The 22,184-nt window shown below is 38.8% G+C and overlaps 3 protein-coding genes across 8 annotated transcripts in view; 2 read left to right on the top strand and 1 right to left on the bottom strand.

Annotated features, from left to right (window-relative positions):
• LOC110157168 (vinculin-like) overlaps positions 1-11,164 on the top strand; it is a 25,746-nt gene extending 14,582 nt beyond the window's left edge. Inside the window, exons 6-23 of one of the 3 annotated variants that reach the window (XM_055163032.1) lie at positions 2,565-2,725; positions 3,778-3,868; positions 3,943-4,090; positions 4,163-4,316; positions 4,445-4,620; positions 5,141-5,331; positions 5,593-5,619; positions 5,772-5,971; positions 6,051-6,179; positions 6,271-6,420; positions 6,495-6,603; positions 6,693-6,995; positions 7,072-7,196; positions 7,567-7,755; positions 8,449-8,625; positions 9,394-9,597; positions 9,919-10,023; positions 10,106-11,164. In XM_055163032.1, coding sequence (XP_055019007.1) covers positions 2,565-2,725; positions 3,778-3,868; positions 3,943-4,090; positions 4,163-4,316; positions 4,445-4,620; positions 5,141-5,331; positions 5,593-5,619; positions 5,772-5,971; positions 6,051-6,179; positions 6,271-6,420; positions 6,495-6,603; positions 6,693-6,995; positions 7,072-7,196; positions 7,567-7,755; positions 8,449-8,625; positions 9,394-9,597; positions 9,919-10,023; positions 10,106-10,252 — 2,786 coding nt within the window. In that variant the 3' untranslated portion in view covers positions 10,253-11,164. The remainder of the gene's footprint in view (positions 1-2,564; positions 2,726-3,777; positions 3,869-3,942; positions 4,091-4,162; positions 4,317-4,444; positions 4,621-5,140; positions 5,332-5,592; positions 5,620-5,771; positions 5,972-6,050; positions 6,180-6,270; positions 6,421-6,494; positions 6,604-6,692; positions 6,996-7,071; positions 7,197-7,566; positions 7,756-8,448; positions 8,626-9,393; positions 9,598-9,918; positions 10,024-10,105) is intronic. The other 2 variants (XM_055163033.1, XM_055163034.1) reach the window with 2 other exon arrangements.
• Positions 11,165-11,460: 296 nt separating this feature from the next.
• ap3m1 (adaptor related protein complex 3 subunit mu 1) lies at positions 11,461-16,595 on the bottom strand. 4 transcript variants are annotated; one of them, XM_055163060.1, is made up of 10 exons: positions 16,369-16,595; positions 15,243-15,370; positions 14,701-15,012; positions 13,567-13,738; positions 13,348-13,485; positions 13,184-13,269; positions 12,950-13,083; positions 12,646-12,853; positions 12,419-12,563; positions 11,461-12,346 (listed from the first exon to the last, which is right to left on the bottom strand). In XM_055163060.1, exons 3-10 carry the CDS (start codon positions 14,971-14,973, stop codon positions 12,246-12,248), a joined length of 1,257 nt encoding a protein of 418 aa, XP_055019035.1. In that variant the 5' UTR covers positions 14,974-15,012; positions 15,243-15,370; positions 16,369-16,595; the 3' UTR covers positions 11,461-12,245. The 4 variants fall into 4 exon arrangements, with proteins under 4 accessions (XP_055019035.1, XP_020777118.1, XP_055019036.1 ...); XM_020921459.2 differs by having other exon boundaries at positions 15,243-15,321; XM_055163061.1 differs by lacking the exon at positions 16,369-16,595 and adding an exon at positions 15,397-15,839 and having other exon boundaries at positions 15,243-15,321.
• adka (adenosine kinase a) lies at positions 15,892-22,053 on the top strand. The gene is given in 12 exon segments (XM_020921463.2): positions 15,892-16,051; positions 17,807-17,881; positions 18,366-18,419; positions 19,582-19,660; positions 19,765-19,937; positions 20,137-20,245; positions 20,408-20,447; positions 20,450-20,577; positions 20,649-20,684; positions 20,754-20,868; positions 20,953-21,039; positions 21,111-22,053. Coding segments are annotated over 12 exon segments (1,119 nt in total). The 5' UTR covers positions 15,892-15,953; the 3' UTR covers positions 21,236-22,053.
• Positions 22,054-22,184: the final 131 nt, after the last annotated feature.

The following is a 22,184-nucleotide window of genomic DNA, read 5'->3' as shown; positions in this document are numbered from 1 at the left end:
GAAAATCTTTGTTAAACCACTTCTTGTGCAAAGTCCATATGAAACACAAACATTTTAATCCTCAAAACAGCGAAAATGTCAAACGAGTTTCCTTCCACTAAAACAACGAAACTGTAGCTGTAACAAAATCATTTAGTAAAATAAACCAAAAATACTCTTGGTGATATATCGATAGAGCAGCCCACAATATCGATACTGTGTCATCACATTAAACGATACGATATATCGATATTTCAATATTTTTGCACACCCCTCTACTCTTTATCACACTGTACTTTGCCACGAAATATCCAAAAGGTAAACGCACAAATGTTAAACCTGGTATTGAAATGATTAAAAAACTCACTGTTAGAAACACAATGGCCACGTTCACATGATGTTTTTTAATTGTTCTGGATTAAATTGTTTGGACTTAAAATATTTTCCTTGGAGTTTACATGGAAATAATAATTCTGAATATCTGGGTTTCACGTGACATTACAGGGCGACGTTTGTCAGCACGCAAAATCAGATGGAGGGCAAGAAGTGAACCGACTGGAGGGAAATGCCGATGTGTTGTGCAGTTTACGGCTGTGCCAATTGTTCTAACCGAGAGAAGGAAAAGCGATTTTTTTAGAGTACCGAAGATAGTCGTCCACAAAGGTCAGAAATGGGAAAAGCTGACAGAACAACGCCATAAAAAGTGGATTACAAACTAGAGCCCGACCGATATGGATTTTGCTGTGGCCGATATGAAACCGATATAATGGGAGTTGGCGCTGCCGATATAATCACCGATATATTTAGTGATGTAAAAATTCACTGTAAATGTTAAATTAAAATTCTACGCATGATTACAAGCAAAAAAGTCAATCATTCTGCACCCCTATGACGAACAGGAAGTCGGCCATATTGGATCAAACATTCGCCGCCGTTTTGACTTGGGGGTCTACAAAAAGATTCAAGTCCCCGGGGTTTGGTCCAAATTAGCTCAAATTTGACATGTCACATCTACAGACATGAACTCACAGAAGTTGCCAAATTTTTTTGGGATACTCCTTACAGTTCGCCCGTAGCACGCCGGCGAATAACGCCTTCATTTCCTGCTTTTTCTGTGACCTGTCACGGCCACAGGCATTGTCCTAGAGAACTCAAATTCAAATCACAATTGCGTGATCCAGGTCTGAATGTGATGAAATATGAAATTTAATAAAAGTGAACTCTATAGCGCCCCCTAGCATAGACGTGAAACATCAACATTATCGGATTTGGACCAAATTCGAGAATTAAATTCTATGCATGTTTACAAGCAAAAAAGTCATTTTTTACGGTTGGTCAGCAGGGGCGCAAAGACTACCCCCCAAAAAATAGTTAAAAAATAATTACACACACAGGCTTAGTCCGATCGTGCTGAAATTTGAATCACTCATGCCTGATTTCGACCTGATTATAATACACTATAAAACATATGAAATGTGAACACTATAGCGCCCCCTAGCATTGACATGAAACGTCAACATTGTCAGATTTGTACCAAAGTCGGGGATTAAATTCTATGCATGATTGTAAACAAAAACAGTATATTACGGATATTGGGCATTTTTCATGGTTGGCCAGTAGGGGCGCAATGACTCCTCTGAAACATTTAAAGGTGCATTATTTAATGTGTCTAATGGACGAGCTGTCGACCTGGGCGGATGTAGGGAAGAGAGGGTGGCGTGCCGGGGCGGTCGCGAGTCCCCGGAGGTCGCGTGGGGGGGGGGCGGTGCGCGCCCGGGGCGAGGGCCACCATCGCCGCGCGCGGCTTTAATTTTATATTATGCTTGTTCTGGTTTCAGTGTTACATTTATTTTAATAAGAAAAGGTTTAACATTACATATCTCGAAAGAAGAGAAAACATGCAGATGTTGTTGAAAATGTTCAATAAATATTTAGTTTGGCCCACGACTTAGTCCTAGTTTTTAATTTTGGCCCTCTGTGAATTTGAGTTTGACAATCCTGGTTTAGAGTATCTCTTAATTAGGGCTGGGCTTATGACATGTTTTTTCCTTGTTTTGACTGACCATTATATTTGATTTTATTTAATTTTGTATGACTTAAATAAACAAAATAGCTTTCAGTATTAATTTCCTGAACTGAACAATACAGTTCTTCCTAAATATCTGAACTCCACATGATTTTTTGTTAACAGAAGATTGGCTGTAGAGCTCTTAATTCAAAAGCCAGAAGCTTATCATTGATAATTAGAAATGACTGAACTCACTCTTGATTAAAATTAATTGCATAACCGTGTTCTTAATATAAGCTTGCACAATACTGAAGCAGTACCATAACACTACATCCCATTGTTCTTGCAGATTTGCCTGCAGAATAGTTAGCACCTGTGGTTCTTAGAAAAAATATTTTTTTACTTCCACTGTCAGACTTTCTGTAGTTAAGTCGAGTCTGAATGTTGTGTTACCTGGGTATCTTTCCCTGATATCATGAGCTTTGTATAGCCAAATTTTTGCTGAAGAGCAACTTGACACACTTATGTGGTAAATTTTTACCAAAACTAAATTCACTGTTCTGTTTTTCGTCAACAGCTATCAAGATCTTTGTCGCAACCAAAACAAGTCGAGGAGCTGGTGTGGAGGAGGCTGAGCGCAACAGAAAGTTTATATTTGAAAAGATGAGCACTGAAATTACAGAGATTATCAGAGTGCTACAGCTCACCACATGGGATGAAGATGCCTGGGCCAACAAGGTGCAAACTGTTCTTTTTAAGTCACTTTAAATCACTTTTTGTTTGTTTCACACACACATCTGCTGAGGTCTTACATGCATCACTCTTCGAACATTTCCAAATTCAGTCTTTTCTTTTTGCTTGGTAGTATAACTTTCCTTTTCTTTCTTTACCTCCTTCGTCTCTTTTCCTCCTTGTAGAAGGTAAGCCTGTTCCTATGCAACTCTGCAGTTTCCAGCATGCACTGTGTATGTGGGATAAACAGTCTCTACGCTTCTCCATGCTGGTTTAACAATATGTGTGTTGTCCACTGACTGTACCTGATGCGATCATGGACTCATATCTCATCAGTATATTGTGCATCTGTCCGTCTCCAGTTGTGCAGATGGAACAACAGTGGGTTTAACAGCTTTTAATGTGTCTGAGGATGTGATCTATAGGAAAAGTCCAGTGTAGTCATGAGATCAAAGCTGTGTACAGGGTTAAGTTGTGTCCCACTTGTCTAACCTGAATCCCTGCATGCCTCTTTGCACACAACTTCCTCAAACACTGATCAGTCTTTGTGTGTTTGTTTGTATGTCTAAGTGGATTTATTACATACCCAGTGGATGTGATAAGCAGTTTGTCGAACTGCGGCCTCCTCTGAGGTCATGAATTATAGAAGTACTCTGTTCTGTGTCCAGACACATCCATAATTTATGAACAGCTGTATTGAGTGGGACCACTCGAGCCATTTTTTCCCTTCACAGAAAGGGGAGGCACCTAAGCTACATACTGTTAATGCAGGACTGTCTTTTAAACAGAATTTAATTAGCATGAGTGCTTGTATTACTAATTGATTGGTTCATGACTAGTGCTTCATTGTTGTTCAATGATATTTAGTAGTATCATAATAAATTAATCAGTGTCATTATACAGTGATTATTGTTTAAAAATGTGAAGTACTTTATTGTTATGAACAGTTTCAGTTCATTAAAAAAATATATTGATAAATATGAAATATTTAAAACTATCAAACTAACTTATTTCATGTGCATTGTTGCAACTGTAAACAATGCCCCTGTGTTTTTCAGGATATGGAAGCTCTGAAGAGATCTCTGGCAGTGATTGAGTCAAAGATGGCTCAAGCTAAAGCCTGGCTCAAAGACCCTCATGGACAGCCTGGTAACCTGTCATTGTGACGCTCTTTAAACTAATGTACTCTATGTGTGTTGTTTATCTTAATCTGTCTCTTATAGGAGAACCTGGTGAGGTGGCTCTCCGTGTCATTCTGGACGAGGCTGGTAAAGTGGGGGAGCTTTGTGCTGGAAAAGAGAGGAAAGACATTTTAGCCACGGCTAAAGCTCTGGGGCAGATGAGTGACCAGATCACAGATCTGAGGGCCAGGTACATGTGACTTCATTCATTCTGTTGGATGCTGTTAACAGACAGAGGCTGATGCTGTTTACATTTGAACAGAGGCCAAGGGCAGACACCAGGCTGTGTGCAGCGGGCCGGTCAGTGCTCTCAGGGCTTAGACTTGTTATTTGGCAAAGTGGACAATGCTGCACGCAGACTAGAGGCTCTAATCAACGCAAAGCAGGCCATTGCCAGGAGACTGGATGCTGCACAGGTCAGATAAAACTGGCCAGAAATCCAAGTTAAACCCTGGCCTCTCCACTACCATGAATGCATCCTCTCTTCCGTGCAACGTATGAAGAGCAATAGTCTAACACACGGAAAATGTTTCTATTGTGGTAGGCTTGGCTAGCTGATCCTCACGGGGGTCCCGAGGGAGAAGAAAACATTCGAGCATTGTTAGCTGAGGCTAAACGCATCGCTGATCTGTGTGAAGACCCTAAAGAAAGAGATGACATCCTTCGCTCCATCAGCGAGATTGCAGGCCTCACTGCCAGACTTGTGGAGCTCAGGAAACAGTATGTCATTCTGCCCTACCATCTACAATACGTGACCTACTGATTTATATAAATACATAATAATAGAAAGACTATTTGTTTTAGGTTCAAAATACAACCACACCCCATCAGTAGGTGGAATATTTTATCAGGCTGGAAAATATGTTGTTGCCTGACATCCTTAGGCATTACTCCAAGTCCGGTGATAAGGTTGAAATCATTTACATCTATCAAATGTGGTTTGGGGTTTTCATGGGCTTTTTCATGGCCTAAACTAAGTACTAACATAGAAAGGACTCTCTTCCGCTGTCCGTATATAGACAGTATGTTTCTTATGTTTCTCCAACTTGCTTAACTAATAGAAATCAGGGAATACCAAAACATTTGGTACATTATCTGCCTGCAAATAGTAGTCTATGATTTTCTTTCACTTCTCCAATCATTATAAACCTATGCTAAACTTTTGCTTTTCATGACTGCAAAGGGAAAATCTCAACTCTCTGTTATTAATCTTAAACTGTTTTTATTATTCTCATCCCAGGGGTAAAGGTGACACCCCTGAGGCCCGAGCTTTAGCCAAACAGATTGGCGCAGCATTGCTAACTCTACAGTCCAAAACCAACCGCGCTGTGGCTAACATGAGGCCGGCGAAGGCTGCTGTGACTTTGGAGGGAAAGATGGAGCAAGCACTGCGCTGGGTGAACAATCCCGGAGTGGACGACAGAGGAGTTGGTGAGTGGCATTAAGTAACTACCCACGGGAGTAATTGGGATTATGACATACTGAAAGATATGCTATATTCGGATACAAACACTTAGCCAATATTACGTGAGTTATTTCCTTTGCTGACACTGAATACATATAAATATAAAAGGGGAAGTGTTGTAATTTTTGATGTATTATAATAGTCTGAAATGCTACGTGTAATGCCATTTCCCTATTTTGTGGTTTGTATATTTCTATTTTTTGTCTTATGCTTGCACGTGGGAGCAGAGTGTGAGATACTACAGTGGCACGAAGGTATTGGCCTCACAATCTGACGCAAATCCAGCCATTACCACTCCATCATTCATCAAATACATTTTCCTTTTCCTTATTTGAGGTTTTTTTTTTTTTTTTTTTGAAAGGTGGGGTGGAATTTGGCAGGTGCTTACACTTTTTCTACTCCTCAGGTCAGGCAGCGATCAGAGGCATGGTGGGAGAAGGCAAGAGGCTGGCAGGGGGCCTGCTGGGTCCATATCGACAGGACATGGTTGGACGCTGTGACCGGACAGAGGCACTGATGGGGTCTTTAGCCGAGATGGCAGGTCGGGGTGAGGCTGAGGCACCCCATGCACGAGCTACAGCTGCTCAGCTCCAGGACAGCCTGAAGGTAAAACTTTATTGAGGGACTGATCAGAAACCTATTATAGAGCTCCCCCTAGTGGACTGACCTGAGCTGTGCCTCTCAGGATCTCAGACAGCACATGCAGGATGTGATGACCCAGGAGGTTTCAGATGTTTTCAGTGATACCACAACCCCTGTAAAACTCCTCGCTGTAGCTGCAACTGCCCCTCCTGATGCTCCCAACAGGGAAGAGGTTAGTGACCAAAACCTACTTTCTGTTGACCCTAGTTCACTTTCACTACTCTTACCTATACAATAACCATATGATAAATTAATTTTTGAAGGTTTTTGAAGAGCGGGCCGGGAACTTTGAAGCCCATGCTGGCCGGCTTGGGGCAACAGCAGAGAAGGCAGCTGCAGTGGGGACAGCCAATAGGAGCACAGTGGAGGGCATCCATGCTGCTGTGAAACATGCCAGGGAACTCACTCCACAGGTACTTCTGCTTCTCTGAGTCCCACATTTAAAATTATAACAAATCATGTTATGTTTTTTGTATTTAATGTCCAGGTGACTTCTGCTGCTCGTATTTTGTTGAAAAATCCAGGAAACAAAGCTGCATATGAGCACTTTGACACAATGAAAAACCAATGGATTGACAATGTAGAACGACTGACTGGTGAGCTGCATATCTTATCAATTATGCAATGTAATGTTGAGTAAAAAATAACAACTAAAGTGGGCTTTCATTTACCTATGTTTAACCAGGTCTCGTAGATGAGGCTATAGACACAAAGTCACTATTGGATGCATCAGAGGAAGCCATAAAAAAAGATATTGACAAGTGCAGAGTAGCTATGGCCAATGTTCAACCTCAAATGCTGGTTGCTGGGGCTACGAGCATTGCAAGGCGAGCTAATCGAGTTTTACTTGTGGCCAAAAGAGAAGTGGAAAACTCTGAAGATCCACGATTCAGAGACACAGTGAAGCATGCCTCGGATATCCTTTCTCACACTATCTCCCCCATGGTGATGGATGCCAAGGCTGTGGCTGGGAACATACAAGACAAAGGTACAGCCTCAAGGACAAATGCAATTATGCTAATAATTGACTCACTGATAAATTGGTCTTAATTTATTTCCTATAGCTTTGCAGAAAGCTTATCTAGACTCCTGTTTGCGGATCCTGGCTGCAGTGGGAAAAGTCAGAGAAGCCTTCCAGCCACAGGAGCCCGAGTTCCCTCCTCCACCACCTGATCTAGACCAGCTCCATGTAAGCTCTATACAATACCACTCTCACAACTAGCATTTAAATTAAAGCCTTGATAAATGACACTTTGTAGACTGTGATGGCCACTTTCTTCTACTCTGACTGTGAACATTCAATGAGCTTTTGTATAACTTCCAAGTGCAGACTGATTTAACTGAACCTGAACTGACAACATGGTTTAAAAATAAATAGTTTATAGACTTTATAAAATCTGTTTTTTGAGTGTTTTGGTGGCTAGACATCAAAAAGCGGCTATATATATATGGCTATATATATATATGGCTATATATATATATATATATATATATAGGGAACGGTACCCAATGTAAAGAGCATTGTTGTCATACAAGTTTGAGCTGTACATTTTCCATAGGTGGTGGATGACCAGCAGGCTCCCCCAAAGCCCCCTCTACCAGAAGGAGAAGTGCCCCCTCCCCGCCCCCCTCCTCCTGAAGAGAAGGATGAGGAGTTCCCTGAGCAGAAGGCTGGAGAGGTGGTCAGTGAGCCCATGATGGTGGCAGCCAGACAGCTGCACGATGAGGCTCGCAAGTGGTCAAGCAAGGTCAGTTATCACTTAAGAAATGTCATGTACGGTTTTGCATTTTCTCTCTGATGACTGAAGTACTTTTGGTTGAAATTGACATGGTTTGTCAGAATCTTCTAATGTCTTGAAGTCCAAGTTGTGAAGTTATGATTGTTCTGAAATGTGGATCAGTGGTTCAAGTCCAATTTCAGTGGGAAACTGGAAACTGTCATCAGGTGTCTGCATGCAGTACTATTGTAATGGGTACATATGCAAGTAATATTACAGTACATGTGTGTTATGTCTGAGAAATGTATCTGACAGCCTGTATTGTCAATGTTTACATGTTTTTAAATGTTTTAATGTCCGATCTTGGAGTCAAATGATGTTATTTGGGAACTTTTCAAACATAATACATATAATCAAATAAGTCTTTTAAACAAGACACTACGCCACTTCAATACCATTCAGCAGCTTCCCGCCCAGCCTCTTTGTGTTATTCCTACTGAATTCCCATTTCTTCCTGCACGTGTCCACTTCTACCCCTCCCCGTGCTTCTCAATGCCTGTATTGGTCCTTCTTCCTGTAAATCTTCTGTCCGCTAGTCTGTCCTCCGATGCCTCTCATACCTTACTAAATCGCTCCTTTTCCCATGCTCCCTTTCCTGCCGACCCTGCCTTCTTTTGTCCCCCCCCTCCCCTCCCTCTGTCCTTCAAACCCCACCCTGCCCAGCCTGAGGATGAGGAGGCAGGAGAAGAGAGGGAGGTAGATGAGGAAGATGATTTTACTGATGGTGAGGATGACTATGAGCCAGAGCTGCTGATGATGCCCTCCAACCAGCCAGTCAATCAACCCATTCTGGCAGCTGCCCAGTCTCTACATCAGGAGGCTCGCAAGTGGTCCAGCAAGGTCTGCGCACATACATGCACATGCACATAAGTGGGAGTCACATAGTATTTTCACCTCTCTTGGGGGTGTTAAGTACTGTCTGTCCCCATGGTTACATGCATATCCACGCATGCAAACAAGTCTCTGGCCTAGACTGAGGAAGCCATGCAGGACAACCTCGGAGCACTAGCTGAAAGTGGAAAACACTGAGCTCTGCATCTGCCACTACTTTGGAAACTACAAGCTGGCTGCTGTTGCATCACACTATGGTTGACACATGGTTTTGCTGATATCATACTGAACCAGGATTGTTGAGAATGGCAATGGTTTGTGCACCACATGAATAAACTGGTACTGGCTTCACAAGGCCTTCTTTAGGTAAAAATGTTTTTTTTTTTCACTGTTTTCACTGTTCACTTACTGACTCACAAACCTGTGAAGCCAAGGATGACAGTTTCCCAAAGACTTCTGGGTGATGTAGTTTTGGCATTAGACTGCCTGCTTGCTTTTGTATTTATGCATAATTTCACAATGTGAATGCTGCTCTTCCATTAACATAAACTATGTCAGTGCTAACTGTATTGTATAGGACTAAAACATTTTAACAAATTACTTTCTTCAATGGATTTGTATTTGCATGCAGCCTTCATGCTTTGTAGAGCTTGGTTTGTTAGCACAATTTGTGTTCTCTGAATAATTGAAATAACGCATACACAGTATCAAAAATGTCCATACTTTTACTCTTGAGCCTTCACAAACATTTTTTGTGTGCAAATTCTCATATTTCAGGGTAATGACATTATTGCAGCAGCCAAAAGAATGGCTTTGCTAATGGCAGAGATGTCTCGACTGGTGCGTGGTGGAAGTGGAAACAAACGTGCCCTGATTCAATGTGCTAAAGACATCGCCAAAGCTTCAGATGAAGTAACCCGGCTGGCTAAAGAGGTGGCCAAACAATGCACTGACAGGCGTATTCGGACTAACCTCCTGCAGGTACAGTTACAGTATTACTCAAAACAACACTTAAAGACACTTCTCATTGGTTGTTCTTTGATTAATTCATGATTTAGACTTAGGTGGATTATCTTCATCCACAAGGGAAATTACTTGGAGTAGTTCGCACATAATAACAAAAAGCAAAAAAATAAATGGTAATTAATTGTAAGTAATTAAAGTACTAAATAAATGAAAAGATTTGTCACATAAGGTACAAATATAGAGATTTGTATAGAATAAAATAAAATAAAATACAGTAACTATAAAATCAAGACAAAAAGAAGATACAGTTGCCTAATGTTTATGTTCATTTGAAAGGTGTGTGAACGAATCCCTACCATAAGTACTCAGCTGAAGATCCTCTCAACTGTCAAAGCTACTATGTTGGGACGAACTAACATTAGTGAGGAAGAGTCTGAACAGGTAAGTAAAAACATAACAATGCCAGCTTCATATTTGTATATTCTTCATATATTCTCACAAAGTCATTTTTTTTCCCTCTCAGGCCACAGAGATGTTGGTGCATAATGCCCAGAATCTTATGCAGTCGGTGAAGGAGACTGTTAGAGAAGCAGAAGCAGCTTCCATTAAGATCCGCACAGACGCTGGCTTTACCCTTCGATGGGTTCGTAAAACTCCTTGGTACCAATAAAATCCACACACAGTGTTCATATTTGAGGTACTGTGGATGTCTTAAGACTACTACTAATAGTTGGTGGAATGTGTCATCAAGCTTTTTAACATGGGAAAACAGCATACTTGTCACAGTTTTATTTAAACATAAACATTTAAAGGTAGACAGGTTTAATATATATTTTGCTATGTTTTGTTTGATGAAATTTACCCGAATCCCAGGTATATATTTTGGCATGAAGATTTTTGTTTTCTATTTTATAAAAATAGCACAGTTATTCTATTCAGTTTGTAGTAAGAGTAATCTTTGTATATACAACATTGTTTTTGTTTTATGGTCACATATTTTAGCTTTACTGACACTATTTTGAAGAGTCGTCTGGACTCTGTTTACTTTTGTTCTTAACATTAAAATTAGTAGTAATACACTCTATGGCCCTTTCAGGTGACGGCTACATGCCACTAAGATATAGTATTTACGTACATTTAGCTATTTTATACTATTTTCTGCCACTCAAAACACTTAATGGCCAGGAGGTTTTACTTCTGAGGTGCTGAATGTGAGACTATGAAGTTTAAATCAGACTTAGCTTTTTGAGTTTTCTAAATATTTATATTAATTAAGTATAGGAGAAATACCAAAGGATTTATTTTGTGAGCCATTTTGTTTTGTCCCTGAACAGTCAGGTAAGAAACATTAGTGTCTTTCTCCTTTAGTCTGAAGGTACAATTTGTTGCACTGTTTATGCATAACATGAACTCCCTCAAGGCAGTGATTGTAGTCAAAGAGCATGTTTTAGACTTTTGGCTTCTTACTTATCACTGCTCTAAAGCACATTTGACAAGTGTTATTCACAACCCTGGTGGTTTACAGACAAAGCTAGATTTGTTGAGTATATTTTTTATTTAAGTAAAAAAAAAAAAAACTTATGAATGCACATTTTATGATGTCAATTGCACCTCTTTTTGAGGTCACTATGTGTTTTACTATATGGATGTGATAGAAATGACAGATTTGTATGTGTTGTAAGTGTGAATTTTCTTCACTTAAACAGTATTAGGAGCTGTACTGGTGAAAGTAACAGAGCTATGAAAAGCACCACAGAATGTTAATGATTTTTTTTTTTTTTTTGAAAATGTAGCAGTCAAAGAGGATTTTAATGTACTGAACAGCTTTGAGCCCTGCCAAACACAACTGCTGTGCCTTGGAAGAATAAAAGACTAGAATAAAACAATATCACAGCGTGTTTATTTGTGTCATGGTAAATAAAATTATTCTGTATGTTTTATGAAAGCATCTGTAATTACTGAATACAAAATTACACTAACTAAATGTAGAATTCTTCACATAGACAGCTGATGGTGCAAACAACAGCAGACATTGCATTATACAGCGAGTGCTTGTTTCTAGGAGGCAGATTATTATTCTGTTCAACCACCGCCAGTCCCAAATCTTATTGGTAAACTGGAATTAGAGTAATAACATTGGCAAATATATTTCTTAAGCAAGATTATCCAGTAGTGTAGATTGTCTACCTTGGTACATTTTCTCAACTTCTCAAAGGCCACCTTTAAGAGATCTGTACAAAAATACCTGGAATAAAGATGATGCATTGAGACTTGTATAGAGAATCCATTAGAAATAAAAATATGTATATCTATTGTATGTATAAAAGTGGTTACAATAGGTCTCTACATGTCTTTCAAGGTGATTGTCAACTAGCACTGAAGTCAAGTTATTTTTTTTGGTTAAGACTGCAAGTGTACCTCTTCATATTAAACAGTTCCCTTGGCTAACACTGTCATACATGAAACTATTAGCAATTAATAGCACTTATTACTTTAAAGAGTTAAGCTGGTTAAGGCTTCCCTTTACATATCACAAAACAACATACAACAACAATAAATAAAGTATACTGGAGCATTCTTCAATAACAACTTTCTTCAGTATATGTAAAATTTAAGATCCATTTTTGGCACATTGGATTGTTGACCTTAAATGCCAGGTGGGCTCAAGTCCGGACTTGAAATTTTCCCGCCTTGGTCACATACTTGACTCCTTTGAAAGGCTTGTACTTCTCTCCATACATGTCCAAACGATTCACTTTGAGGCCTGAAATATTAATAGAGAAAGTGAACACTAACACAGATTGAGCACCTAAAATACACTGACTTCCTGTGATACCTGATATGGCCAGCTGCTGGATCTTCAGCCCAATGCTGAGTGAAGGGTTCTCTTCTGGTTTAGGGACCCCTGACTGCATGCTCAAACTTCCCTTTAAATTAGGAAGCTTCTGGGGATTTAGTTTTCCAATGTCCCAGATCAGCACCTACCAAAGCATACCAATCCACAATTACACATTAAGTATTGTTCAGGGATGCGTTGACGATACCATTTCACGTTGACATTACCTTTGTAGCAAGGTCAAAAGTGTAGCTCCCTTGTGTGGCTGTGAGGTTGGCACTGAGCACAGTCTTGGGCATAGGTATAGTAACAGATAAACACTCAACCATCTTTCCCATAGTTTGTTTGGGTCCAATGGTGATGTCCAGGCGTCCACAGGATCCAGAGTCGAAAAAATTTATGTTCTGCTTCACATACACTGGTATGGCCACTAAACTGGAGAAATAAAAAGACAATTTAGGGTGAAATTTGTATAATGAGCAGTATGTGTTGTTATTGTGACATAAAAAAAGGTCCAAAGCTGATTCTAACTTCTGTGAGTTGACATGGTAAGTCATCAGAGTGAAGTTTCCATCGGGTGGAATGAAAGAAAGCACACGCTCCGCCTCCCAGCGCTTAAACCGAACACAGGGGTGGAAACTCACATCATCAAGTAGACGGGGATTCTGTCAACAGCAATCACAGAAATAAGTTCACAAAACACACATTATTAATATTAGTATAAAATGCTTAAATATATATTCACACAAGAAAAAAGCTGTTTACCATAAAGGACAAAGTCAAGTCGGGCATTCCAGAGAGCCGCACGCATGCTTCAATTACACCCTGGATTTCAGCAAATACTGTGGTACCTAAAGAACAGAAAAAAAAATTAATTTGTGAATTATTTTATCATCAGTCACTCAGTTGTTTACATGAACTGTCCGCACCTGATTTGTCGATAATGGTGTCTATTTCCTCTATTACATCAAAATATGCCTCGTTGTTAGTGTATTTGACACCAGCGCGCCTCCATGGGACATTGGAAAGTTGCCCTGTTGGCAGTGTATCTCCAACATTACTGCTTCCTGCAATTAAATGATAAAAAATTTTGTTGATCGGGTTTGGTAACTTAAACTCTCCTGTTATTGATTAGTGTAACGATTTACCTGTGAGTGTATTGACGACCGATCGAAGGATGTTTGGAGGTCTGATCATCTCTTTGAGGACATTGGACTCTGTGGCCAATGGGAAACCATTGTCAAGCATTTCTTCTAACAGCTCATAGACAATGACCAAGTTCTCCTTGATCACATTTTCTGAGCATTCTCCAAAGTAGTCCTGTTGTTAGACATAAGTCAGAATAACAAATCATTTTAGAAATAGAATTTCATACTTCCCTCTAAAATACATTAATAAATGGTAATAATGTTTCTCATGAATGTGTGCAACTCTGTTCAATAGCTATAGGTTTTTTAAACTTCTAATGGACAAATCTCTTTACCTAGGACTGATATACAAATCAAATATATGTTGTTAAAATAAAGGGAAGGTTTTTCCATGCATGAAATGTCCTCACTAGTATTTGTGACATTAACACTCTTGTCATCACCAAAATACAAAAAAAATGCAGAAAATAGCTGAATTAATTCTGCCGATTTAGGCGCACCGTGCTACTCTTAATGTCACTGCTTTGACTAGAATGTTCTACAGTATTAAAGGGCACTCATTGCACTATTTTATGATATGTTGTAATGTTGTTACCTCATCAAAACTTCAACCTGAAGTTGTGTTTTGTTTCATTCACACATTTAACATACAAACCCTGCAAATTCAGGTTCAGTTCTTCTCTGAGACAGAAAACACTAAATTGGGTTAAGGGTAGCTGTTCAATTGTAAATTGCCACTACATGACATCACAAGGTGGAACAGAGTCTTTTGAACTTTGGAGATGTAGAGAGAGTAATAATAAAAGATTACTCAAGCATGTGTGAACAAAAAAAAAAAAAAAGGTATGTTTTTGATGAAGTTACAACTTTACAACATCGCTAAAAGCTCCTAAGTTACTTTTGTCCAAGTTACAGGTCAAATCTGCAGGGAGTGGATACCCATTTTTATTCCTTCAAAGATATTTTTGATTTAAAAAACCTTCTGTAATTGAATATATGCAAGTTTAATGCCATAGTGGAACATTGCAGGCAATCTATAATATCTCCATGGAGAAATCTAGGTGGTGGACCTTTTACCAGAAAGGTTAGTGCAAAAAAAAACAAAACTTAAAGTTAAAAACCACAAACTCCCACCTGAATCGTATCTGCCACTCTGTGTAGAAACTCTATGACAAACAGAGGAGGCACTTCGGACTGGATGACTGACAAGAGGAAGATTTTTCCCCTGTAAACACTGATGAGGTAGTGATGTGGGGTCTGCAGAACGGGGGGCACATTCTCCGGGTCACCTGCTTTGTCTTTTGCCTCGAAGAAATAGTCGCACACACTCCTGCTTATGACACTCTTCCAGTGTTTCTCCAGGAAGATGTCCCCCGTGTTATTAATCAGGAACAGGCTGTGAATCATTTCAGCGGCAACAATGCACGCTCTGTTGTCAGTAGCGCTCTGTATAAAAGAAAACAAGCACATTTATAGCTTTAAAAGGCCATTAATAATGAACTGTGCAATATGCCTTTAAATAAGAGAAATTGTTTGTGTAATAACAATACATTTCAAAGTTGAAAGTTGTTCCATAGATCAAATTCTGTACAAAAGTCCTAGGCTGTCGTAACCGCATCGACATTGAAAATAAAAGTTATTTTGTAAAAAGTTTTGTAGTTTTAAGAAAGTTTTACCTGCTAGATGGTTGTGCCCGTCCGATTACCAGTGGCAGCAAATATGGCAGATGTTGAGAGACAAATCAGTCGCTTGCAGCTGGTTTGACCACGTAAACACATCAGCATCAATGTTAATGTATCAGGAGCTACATTAATTATTAAAAAGCGTTACCATGCATGTTGTTTATCCCTATAAACAAACTCAATGCTGACTAAAGGTCAATGCAAACGAATGAAGTTATGAAGTTTTGTATTTTTAGTTAGGCAAAATCTTTAGACAGCTAAAGGCACTTCACTTTTTTTTAATTTTTGAGTTTTACCCTCAATCTTGTCTTTCAGGCTACATAAAGCGTCAGCAGTTGTCAAAATGCTGTTATTTCTCCTTAAACCCGATATGTAGATCCATTTTCCATTTTCTCATATAATAAAAGTAGCTACATACATTTCATATTCTGACACAATTCCCTATTCCTTTTTCAGCCACGAAAATGTGCACTTTACTGGTTCTGTACCAGCAAAACCTGTTAGAAACAACTTGCTAATGTTAATGAATGTGATGCGTACGTCTTGAGATGGTGAAGTTCAAAGTCGTATATTGGCATGTGGTGATTGGTGGAGTTGTTTCTTATCAGAGCCTGTTAGGTTTTACGCAGGGCACAGAACACTATTTTCCGTAGCACGCCTGCATTTTTCCTCCAGCAACGTGCAGTGCACAAAGCTCTATCAACCATGGCTTCAGACGAACCAAAGGCCAAGAAACACAAACTTTCAGAGGATGAAGATGAGAAAGATGTGTCTCCTTCAAAAAAGGCATCTTCAAAACTAAGGTGACCCAGGAATATCATAATTTACGCGTGAATCATGCATAAAACAAATCATTTGATTTTCAGTACTTGAATACTTAAGAGATTTCATTAAAGATGTTTAAGATCATTGCTATTATTGTTTGGAAAAATCCAATAAAAGTGAGGAAGATTTTGAAGAATATCCGAAGGTCGTTTATGAAATGGTCACACTTTATGGTCATAGTCTGAGATGCCCCTTCCTCCACCACAAGTTAAGATAACTCTGGCTAATGGTTTGCTAGCTATTATCTCTCGCGGCATATCATCAAAATCGACTCTATTGTTTGTGAACGGTATACCTTTAGTCTACATAGTCTAGACTCTTTTCCATTGGCGAACTTAGTTTTGTTGATATCCGGGTACAAGCGCTTTGGTTATATCAGCTCCTAATCACTGCCGATCAAACAGTCCTGTCTGCGTCTCTGTGGTGTCATCTTCACAACGCTTCCGATATTACAATCAGAATATACAGCGATCAGTTGAGGTTACTGAGATGTTGTGTCAACTGCTCTGCACACGTTGTTGGCTTCGCTGCTTCACTACTCGATAGTGAAAACCCAGTCCCGCCCTCTTCAGACATCCAATCAGTGGTCGGTGCTGGGGAATCGATGTGCGGCACACACTGTGAAGTTTTAAATATTTAGCCTTTTCTGAGCAGGTTAATCTTACTCAACAGGTTTATCACTGTTTGCATGCTGTAGCACAGAATCGCACACCATGTCTTCTGCAAGGTAAGACTTAGCTGAGGGTATTATGAGAGCCAGTGCTCCTGTATAATTGACCACACAACCTCTGTAGTCATCTGGAAGCATTGAGGATTGAGAGCATTGTGTATAGGGAAGCTAAAGGGGGGAAATATCTGGTAGATTTATATTGCACAGGGATTTAGACTAGTCCAGGCAGAGCAAGTCGGTGGGTGTTGTGTAATTCTGTTATTTTGAATAGTAGTCTTTCTTGTTTTGGTGTTTTGTATCCACCATGCCTTCATGCAGGAAGTCTGATGGTATTTAAATTTGAGGCCATCATACGGAGGTGACATCTGGACTAAAATGTGTGGAGAGGCTGTCTTCCATCTGGGTTATTCCCACTACGTCAATATCAGGGATGTAATAGAGACCTGATACAGCGAAACAAAGGGAAACGCATGGACTTGCACATGGATCTTTTTTATTTCACAGTCTTACAGCTTGGTATATTTCACTGGCCGTGAAATGTGATTACTGTTTGTGAGACAACCCCTATTATTGTGCATTGACACAAAGCACGGCGCTGCACCACAAGGACTTTTTTTTTTGCATGAGGTCTGGCTGTTGGAATGTTGTTGTTTTTGTAATGCAGATATATAAAATAGTGTTAGTGCTACAAGCATTTGCCTATGTTAGATAATGATTAAATGGGCTTTCTTTCCTCTTTTCTAAAGTATCCATTTACATCCATGTCTGTGCTACTGGCTTTCCCCTTGTGGCACATGGTTATAGTCATGTGATTGTGGCCATATGGAAACTCTTTTGTAAAAATGACATTAAGATACAGTGCCTCATCAATATGCTCTCTGCCAATTGAACTGGTGCCCGGCAATCTCATAGTGGCAGCACTGCACAGTGATCAATCTACATTTAATTTACTCAATTAGCAAATCATTCATCCTTCGCAGCTCCAATTGTTTTTGTGGGGGCAGCATTGGTGATACTGATGTATTACATAAATATTCACTTTTCAATTATTTTTCTATTTCAGTCCAAATTCATTATTTGGTATGGGAAATCCTTTACTGGACATCTGTGCTGTAGTGGACAAGGACTTCTTGGACAAGTAAGTCAAAAATGAATATCTGCTTTAAAAACTGCTTAAAAGCTGATTTGTAGAGTTTTAGGTTTTTACCTGTATTCTGAACTGTCTCATGGTGCCACAGGTCAAAAACAGGTTTTCAAACACATGTTTTGTTAAAGAGTCAACCTTTAACACCCTTATTTTTAATATTAACAAAACATTCTTAGAGTTTATATGACAACTCACAGTGAACATAAGAAGTGTTATCAAAATAACCTTGGCCTCTTTCTCAAATGGGTTAGTTTTATTTTAAGAAACTCTTAAGAGTTGGTGCATTATTCTAATCAATGCATTATTCTAAACAATGCATCTAGATCTGGCAACAGTCCATGTTGTCATTTTGTCATGTCATTGTTGCACAGCATTTTAGCATGAAGTATTGTTTACAAATATTTATTAGAGATTAAGTACAATGATCTAATGTAAGCCCAAAGTAACCATCTGACCTTTTCTGTATTATTTACAGATACTCACTGAAGCCTAATGATCAGATCCTGGCTGATGACAAGCACAAAGCACTGTTTGTATTCTAAATCATTTTATTTATGGTCTCTTCCCTGCTGACATTTGAGTTATATTTGCCCTTTGTCTTAAAAAATCCTGTTTGTGCTGATAAATGACCAGGTGGAAATCCAGAGAGTTGTCTCTAGATTAGTTCAGTTGAAACAGGCATACACCAGAATCCTCATAACGGACTTCAGTTTTTAACCCGACCAATAGCAAATGTGGACAGAGGGCTTCGTGTGCCAGTGTCAGCCAATCAAAAAACGGGACAGTTCACCTCCCAGTTTCTGTGCGTCTGGAGTAAAAAAGCAAACATTTAACTGCAGGAGATAAGACCAAGAGGAAGACTAAACTACATTATAATGTCATCAGTAATAAGTTTGACATTGTCTCTAACATCAAAACAGTTTTGATGAATATGGAATGGGTGATTGTGAAGATAATAGCAGAAAAATAGGATAAAGAAATTTTGGAGAGTTGTGTTTTAGAGTAATCTGTTTTTATCAGTCTGTATCTAATTTCTAGAGATAATTTTGAGTTAATTTGTCTGCTTCATAGAGTGGACACTACTCAGTCTAAAGCAAATTACATACTCTATCTTTCCCCAGATGCCCCTCTTATAGCTTCAGGCACAGCCAAATAAGACCCATAAGGACACAGACCTGCTTCATTTCGGCTGTAATTACCTAATATATCCAAATTTAGATGCATTTTTGCTTGAAGCAACTCGCCAAAGACCTATTTCAGTGAGCCAGTGTTGTGCAACTAACAGTCAAACAGTAACTGCAGTTGTGCATGAGATGTGTGACTACATCTAACACAAAATGATTGATTATTGTTATTAGTATTCTGTTGTAGGGCTTGGCAAATTGAAAATTGCCAACATGAGAATAACCATGATAAAATTTTTGTCAGTTTGATTTAATTTTGTTGTAATAAAAAACAATACAAATTGGAGTATCAATTTCCCAAACCAAAAAGACAATGTGAAATTACTTGTTCTCGATGCACCAACCCAGATGCTTTTACACACAGAGGATTTGGTGTGGACCTCTCAATTAAAAAGCCCCAAGCTGATCATTGACGATTAGAAAAAAAAATACATTAACTGCACAATTATATCATTTTTATGTTTGCCAGTGACTTATTGAGAGTATTTCTTGTGTTACATTTTGTAGATTTGAGGAGTTGGTGAAGAAATTCAAGGCTGAATATCATGCAGGTGGAGCTACACAGAACTCTATTAAGGTTGCTCAGGTATGCTATAAATTTACACCCATCTTAGGAATCACCATAATTAGTTTTCAGAGGCTGTAATTGGAAAAAATGACCAGTTTTTAATGTGGTTCATATGTTTTTAGTGGATGATCCAGGAACCTCATAAAGTGGGCACTTTCTTTGGCTGCATTGGCAAAGACAAGTTTGGGGAGATCCTGAAACAGAAAGCTGAGGAGGCCCACATTGATGCTCATTACTACGAGCAGAGTGAGGAGCCCACAGGAACATGTGCTGCGTGCATCACTGGTGATAACAGGTACTGATATATTTCAGTATTGAATAATATCTGAACAGTTACTAGTCTTTTCATATCTACTATTTTAAATTAAATAGACACTCCTTTCAGGTTTGGTTCCCTATTCAAATATTTAAACATCCAATCATCTTTGTATTTTTGCTTTGCATTGTTATGTTGTAAGTTGTACCTGTGCCACAAATGTACTTATTTTGTTCAGGTCTCTGATTGCGCACCTTGCTGCTGCTAACTGTTACAAAAAGGATAAACATCTTGACTTGGAGGAGAACTGGAAGTTAGTGGAAAAGGCCAAAGTCTACTACATTGCTGTATGTAGCTTCTGCTGTTATGTCATTTGTTTATTCCCTTTAAATTATTATTTACAAGCTGATCCTATGTGTTTATAACAACCATAACATAACAACCATTTGATTTATTTTAAACCTAATTTTAATTATTCTAAGGCATGTTTTTATTCTGTTTTTATTCAGGGTTTCTTCTTAACGGTTTCTGTGGAGTCTATGTTGAAAGTGGCAAACATGCCTCTGAAAACAACAAAACATTTTGTTTAAACCTATCTGCGCCGTTCATCAGCCAGTTCTTCAAAGATAACCTCATGCAGGTTATGCCATATGTAGACGTACTCTTCGGCAATGAGACGGTAAATAACTTTATTTTATTTACAAGCTTAAAATATTGAGCTTAATTTGAATTACATTGTTTTTTGTGCAGGAAGCGACTGCATTTGCTAAAGAGATGGAATTTGAGGTACAAAAGGCAGACTCATTTTATAGCAGATTGTTAATACATTTTTACAACCATATTTCATCTGTGTAGACCAAAGACTTAAAGGAGATTGCTAAGAAAGCCCAAGCTCTGCCAAAAGTCAGCAAGGAAAGACCAAGGATTGTTGTGTTCACTCAAGGAAAGGATGATACTATCATGGCCTTAAGTAAGTTTATACATCTGTTTGTATTTGTGGCTTCTCTTGATACAAATTATGTGATATAAATTATTTTCCTTTTTCCTTTTACAGGTGAAAAGATAGACACATATCCTGTGATAAAAGTTGACCCTAAAGACCTTGTGGATACAAATGGGGCTGGTGATGCTTTTGTGGGAGGTATGGAGATTTATAACTTACTTTGTATTGAAGTTTGTGACGGTTTCTAAAATGTGTGTGTCGTGGCATAGGTTTCTTATCAGAGCTGGTTCAAGAGAAGCCTCTGGATCAATGTGTGAAAGCTGCTCACTACGCTGCCAATGTCATCATCCAACGTGCTGGCTGCACCTTCCCAGAAAAACCCAACTTCAGCTGAAACCTCCCCTGGCTGTACTCACTGATTTGCCTGCAGCCAGAACTTGTCCCATTTTTAATGTAATCTCTGCTCCGAAACACGTATAACCTCAATCTATCCAGATCACTTTCTACAAACCAAGAACAGAACCTTTTTGATTCCTTTTTCATCCACTGGAGGTCAGTAGAGTGTTACAGAGCAAATTCTTCCCAGTGTCAGAAGCATACAAGTGAAATGCACACATTTTGTTTTTAAATGATTTTTCCTCAAACAAAGAAAGACCACATTTGAATGAACATTTGGACACCACAAAACAATCAAACTGACTAAACCTACAGCATGACTGTATCTGAATCTGGTTTTTTTTAACAGAGCTCAGTGTTCAAAATGGGACTATTGAAAGGCAGCTTGGTATTATATTAGGCAGCATTACTGTCAATTAATTCCTGAATACATTTCCGTCATACATAATGCAAATTTTAAAGTCACAATTACACATACCCAAGCAGTATTAAGTCACAATTTGTAGGTACTAAAACATTTGGTAGCCAAACATGAATTGTGCCTTTTCCAGATTTGAGTAGTTGTTAGTTAAGGTTAAGGATATTATTCATTTTCTTGAAGTCTAGAGCAGTGATGGGCAATCATCACGTTCTTGTTTTTATAGTAGTCCAATAGTGAATCTAGCATGTAACTTAATTGTAACACTGTATTTGTCAAAGAATGACCTTTTGCAAATTTCTGTGAATGCTTGTACAGTTAAATTCATTAGTCTTCTGTCCTAAGGCACTTTTGCCCATCTCTGTACTAGACCACCGGCAAATAAAACTTAATCAGAACGCTGTGTCTTAAAGATACATTTACATTTTTGAGGAAAAAATCTCAGTATTAAAAAAAAAAACACCTTAAAATGTTGGTTTTTTTTTACATTAGTATTTATGCTGCAGTGGCATCTCAATAGCGGTATATT

Source organism: Boleophthalmus pectinirostris, unplaced genomic scaffold, assembly GCF_026225935.1.
Source record: "Boleophthalmus pectinirostris isolate CB_2022bp ecotype Guang Dong unplaced genomic scaffold, ASM2622593v1 HiC_scaffold_5, whole genome shotgun sequence".
In the NCBI taxonomy this organism is placed as follows: domain Eukaryota; kingdom Metazoa; phylum Chordata; class Actinopteri; order Gobiiformes; family Gobiidae; genus Boleophthalmus; species Boleophthalmus pectinirostris.
This window is presented reverse-complemented; position numbering and strand designations above follow the sequence as displayed.

What these genes read in the sequence shown, in the direction of transcription:
- ap3m1 (XM_055163060.1), bottom strand. Translation starts at nt 14,973, where the DNA reads ATGATTCACAGCCTGTTCCTGATTAATAACACGGGGGACATCTTCCTG. An exon ending in ACTTGACTTTGTCCTTTATG is followed by an intron (nt 13,084 to 13,183) that starts GTAAACAGCTTT and finishes TGCTGTTGACAG; the next exon opens with AATCCCCGTCTACTTGATGA. An exon ending in CTTTTGACCTTGCTACAAAG is followed by an intron (nt 12,564 to 12,645) that starts GTAATGTCAACG and finishes ATGCTTTGGTAG; the next exon opens with GTGCTGATCTGGGACATTGG.